The sequence below is a fragment of the Colobus angolensis genome, unplaced genomic scaffold (genome assembly GCF_000951035.1).
Source record: "Colobus angolensis palliatus isolate OR3802 unplaced genomic scaffold, Cang.pa_1.0 Scaffold111, whole genome shotgun sequence".
Taxonomy (NCBI): domain Eukaryota; kingdom Metazoa; phylum Chordata; class Mammalia; order Primates; family Cercopithecidae; genus Colobus; species Colobus angolensis.
Genome location: NW_012112142.1, coordinates 2,333,411 through 2,338,410, shown reverse-complemented (window position 1 = coordinate 2,338,410; position 5,000 = coordinate 2,333,411). Strand labels below are relative to the sequence as shown.

At 35.0% G+C, this 5,000-nt stretch overlaps 1 protein-coding gene across 1 annotated transcript in view; it reads right to left on the bottom strand.

Moving 5' to 3' along the window:
* LRBA (LPS-responsive vesicle trafficking, beach and anchor containing) overlaps positions 1–5,000 on the bottom strand; it is a 785,611-nt gene that overhangs the window by 424,963 nt on the left and 355,648 nt on the right. The window contains exon 37 of the mRNA XM_011956584.1: positions 615–781. Coding sequence (XP_011811974.1) covers positions 615–781 — 167 coding nt within the window. The remainder of the gene's footprint in view (positions 1–614; positions 782–5,000) is intronic.

The window sequence follows — 5,000 nt, the reverse complement described above, 5'->3', positions numbered from 1 at the left end:
GCAATTTAATTATTTTGTTTCTATAAAGTAAAATCAACAACAGCATGTCCAATTTGGCTATCTTAAAAGAAGGTAGATATATTGAGGAAAATTTTAAAGAAGGCATTTAACCAAGTTTATCATCACAGTCCTGCAATTTGCAACATAAGAAAAAAAATTTTTACTATATTTTCCAAACTATGCTTTGAAAATAGTTATTTTCAAATAACTAAAAAATATAAAAACAGCATTGTTTTTTAAAATAAAATGTTATATACATAAAAATTTGGCTATAAGTGTGGATAGTAAGATAGTTTAAGTGCTTCCCTTAATAATTCATTTCAAAAGGAATAAGTAGATAAAGGAAATACTATTTTGGAAGTAGTTGAGGAAACTGATCTACAAAGATCCATAATTGTACCCATACTGATTGGATAAATATGGATCTATAAAGATCCATAATTGTACCCATACTGATTTTCTCCTTCCCTTTGGCTTTAAATTCATACAGATGATGAAATACAAAATTAAATTACTTTCTTCTTCATCTGGCTTTGATCATATCCAAAGTCATTTATCTAAACCTAAGCCATCTACAGAAAATCACTGGCCAAATCCTAAAGGTATCCCTTTACCTCACTGCAGAATTTCCCCAGGCTCCATGCTTGTCTGTGAGAATGTTGATAATTTTCTGGATTAGTTGAGTTGCTGTCACATGGTCACGATATTTTGCTGCTCTTATCAAATGATCACACATCTTCTCATCTTCTCGTTTCTCTGCAGAATACTGGGCACACAGTGACTTGGAGAGAAAAAAAATTAATACTATAAAAAATATGAAAAAAAACCTTTAAAATCCATTATGAAACCTATATCAAAACAACCAAAATTTTAAATCTACTTTTACATTCCTGATTAACCTAACTGGCTGAGATTTAGTGATCTGCTCTTTCAGTAAAACATCCCACAAGAATTTACTTCTGTGAAGTCAATCATGAGTACACTCAGAAGTGGTAAACATTCAAGTAGAGACCTGAACAATGAGACAAAGACAGTCTTGTAAGAAGCAGGGGCCCAGCACGACAAACAGCATGAAGTGAAGTTGCAAAGGACTTAAGACATAGTGAATAAGGAGAATAATGGTAAGAAATAATTTTCAAAAGGCAGGCCGAGACTACATCATTTGTATTATGGTAAGGAGTTTAGATTTTATTCAAATGTACTGGAATCCCAGTAGAGAGTTTTACGTATATAGCCGCTATTTAGAGAATAGATTGTAGTGGGACAAGAGAAGTGAAGTTGGCAGTTATGAGGCTACTGCAGAGGGCCAGAAAAGAGACAACAGCAGCTTACAATAGTAAATTGAGCTAGTTCTAAACACCTTCAGAACATGAAACTGTTTGGTCTTTTAAGTCTTAGCAAAATATACCAAAAGCACTGGGATTGCCTGGGATCTTATTTAAAATGCAGAGTCTCATGCCCCACTCCAAATCTATTCACTTTGTGTTTGAATTTTAATTCTCAGGCAATTTATATACATTAAAGTCTGAAAAGCACTGTCTTAGATATCAATTTTGCCAAAAAAAAAACTTAGAATTATTTATCAGTAATCAGATACACTATAATTGCTAGTTTCCAAAATGCTTATTTCTCTTCTTTTGAAATTCAGAAGATTGTGATGTCACATTTATAATACTGTAGTTAAGGCATTGTTTAAAATAAGAAAACAAAGATAGATGTAAACTTGGTCCTTTGTTCTATTCAGTGTCTACTGGAGTCCTCCCCCACCACCCCCACACACACATCCTTTGATAGATAAGTAGCCTAAACTTGACGTTGGAACAAACATCACTAGTTTACATATGGAATATACACTGTGGATGCTTGCCTCTCCTACAGTATACCAGTTTCGGTAAATTGCTGCCACGCACTACTCCCACCACCAACTCAGCAACAAACAAGAGTCCTGATTGTCCTAAACCAATCAGGTAATAAACACACTCACACTGGCAAACTGGATTAGGGAAGGACACCTGATGTAACTGGTACAGGTAGGGCAAAGTTCAAGATTTTGTTGGACAGTTAGTTCCCTCCTTCCTCTCAGTGTGTAAAAGCAGCAGCACACAATTCTAGGAGTATTGGAAGCTCTCTGTACCATGAGGGAAGCTGTCCTGAAGATACAGCCAAAATGAGAGCAGAACTATGAAAACTGAAGAAAAATAGAGCTCCTTCTAGATGGAATCATGAACTTCCGGATCAATCAAATTCTTAAGACCAGCCTACCTTTAGAATCCCTATGAGACTTTTTAAAGACTTTTTTAAGAGCCAATAAACTCCTGCTCATTGTAAACCAGCAGAAACATCCAAAAAAAAATGGTTTTTTTTGTTCCTTACACCAAAAGCAATTCATCCTTTGAATGCTGTATATGCACATGTTTGAATTTTAATTCTCAGGCAATTTATATACATTAAAGTCTGAAAAGCACTGTCTTAGATATCAATGTTGCCAAAAAAAAGAATTAGAATTATTTGTCAGTAATCAGATACACTATAATTGCTAGTTTCCAAAATGCTTATTTCTCTTCTTTTGAAATTCAGAAGATTGTGATGTCACGTTTATGATACTGTAGTTAAGGCTATATATACATATACACACACACACACATATATATATACTTTTTTTTTTTTGGAGACAGCATCTTGCTCTGTTGCCCAGGCTGAAGTTCAGTGGCGCAATCTTCTTGGCTCCTCTGCCTCCCAGGTTCCAGCAATTCCCCTGCCTCAACCTCCCGGGTAGCTGGGACTACAGGCACACGCCACCACGCCCACCTAATTTTTTTGTATTTTAATAGAAACAGTGTTTCACCTTGTTGCCCAGACTGATCTCGAATTCCTGAGCTCAGGCAATCCACCTGCCTCGGCCTCCCTAAGTACTGGGATTACAGGCATGAGCCACTGTGCCTGGCCAGGAATCAAATATCTTAGTGTGTGCAAAACACTATGCTAGGGAGATGAAAAGCTGAATTTAATAAAGAGGAATTTTAGAAGTTAGTTTTGGGTGGGAATAAAGGAAACCTTTAAAGCAAAGGCAAGGCAGAAAAACAAGGGAGGGACAAAGCAAGAGAGTTTGACCCAAGTACAAAATACAGGTAGAACGAGTAATAGACTGCAGAAATTCTCGAATGCAGAATGAGTATAGAAAAAAGTCACAGGAGTCACAGTATACTTATACAAATGACTACAAGATTGGGAAGCAAAACAAAAACCAGTTTACGGTATCAACCTTGCTAATATCTCCTGTTAGTCGTGATCAATTCACTCATTTACCTCTTTAGGTCTAAATGTCCTAATCTGCAAAATTAGCAGATTATATTAGATCTAAGATTGCGTCAATCCGAAGATCCTGGGCAACCTCTGTGAGGGTACTTGAGGGTACCTGAGTTCAATATCTCAGAGATGTTCACTGGTAAAGGCAAACTGTTTATTTAATCTAAACACTGATGTGGAGAAAATAAATCCTAATAAGAACTAGATTAACTGATGAGAAATTAAAAGTAAACTTCATATACTGTACTTTTTTGTTTGTCTGTTTGTTTGTTTGTTTGTTTTGAGACAGAGTCTCGCTCTGTCACGCAGGCTGGAGTGCTATGGCGCAATCTCTGCTCACTGCAAGCTCCACCTCCTGGGTTCACGCGATTCTCCTGCCTCAGCCTCCCGAGTAGCTGGGACTACAGGTGCCTGCCACCATGCCCGGCTAATTCTTTGTATTTTTTTTTTTTTTTTTAGCATTGACGGGGTTTCACTGTGTTAGCCAGGATGGTCTCGATCTCCTGACCTCGTGATCCGCCCGCCTCAGACTACCAAAGTGCTGGGATTACAGGTGTGAGCCACAACGCCTGGACAATATGTTATATTTTTTTAAAAGATTGACCCAAACAAACCACAGGAGAGTTCACTTTGTCAAAAATATGATTTGAGCAAATAAAAGAAAATGATTAAGAAATACATGAAAGGGCAGTAGTTTAAGTGAAGATAATTAGGAAACTATTTCATTGTAACAAAAATGTCAACTGATATGTCATATTGTTATATATTCACTCAAGAACTGAGAAACATTCTATAGGTTATTTCATATCTAACCCAACCATACACTAAAACAAATAGTACGAAATGAAAAGACACTCACAGAACCGTAAACTTCCAACATTCTCTACTATATATCCATATCTGTCCTTGTCTAACTTTACCTAAGAGGAAATTCAAATCTACTGATGAGATTTACAAAATCACTGTTTTCTGAAATGCAATGAAACACCACATACCTTCATACTAAACAGTATTAAAAGTAACCAAAAACACATTATTAAATAGCTTATCATTTCTATCTCATTAATATTATAATAATTTAACATCAAATTATAGTTTGTAAACATTTGATGAGCCACTAAAGTTTGTTCGAAAAGGCATAATTCTCAAAACAAGGGCTCAAGGTAAGCTCAATGGTAAAATGCTTTAAAGTGTTCTTTAATGGATCCTTCTTTACAATTTGAAGAGCAACTTTTCATATCTGACATAAAATCTATAGATATAAATCACATTAAAGGGCTATTCTTTCCTGATTATCAATCTCTGTCTCTTTGTGGAACATTAGGGTCCCATCTGACCTAGAAACATGATAAAAGAAAACCAAACAAGAATGTTTCATAAAGATATAATGAACTTGTAACTATTTATTTAAATGTCCTTATAATGTAATTTGAAGATGTTCTTATTTAAAAACCAATAATAAATTCTACATATGAAGTATCATTCAAAGTCATGTGGAGATAAGAAATATTTACTTTAGAATCAAATACATATTACTTATTTGTAGTATACATATTTGTATATGTATGTATACTTGTATTTGGAGGTTGAGTGGAGGTACAAGAGACATTAACAAATATTGCTATTTATCAGAAACATAAACGGTCAGATCTAAAATTTTCATTCAATTTTCAAGCAGAATTTTTTATTTTATT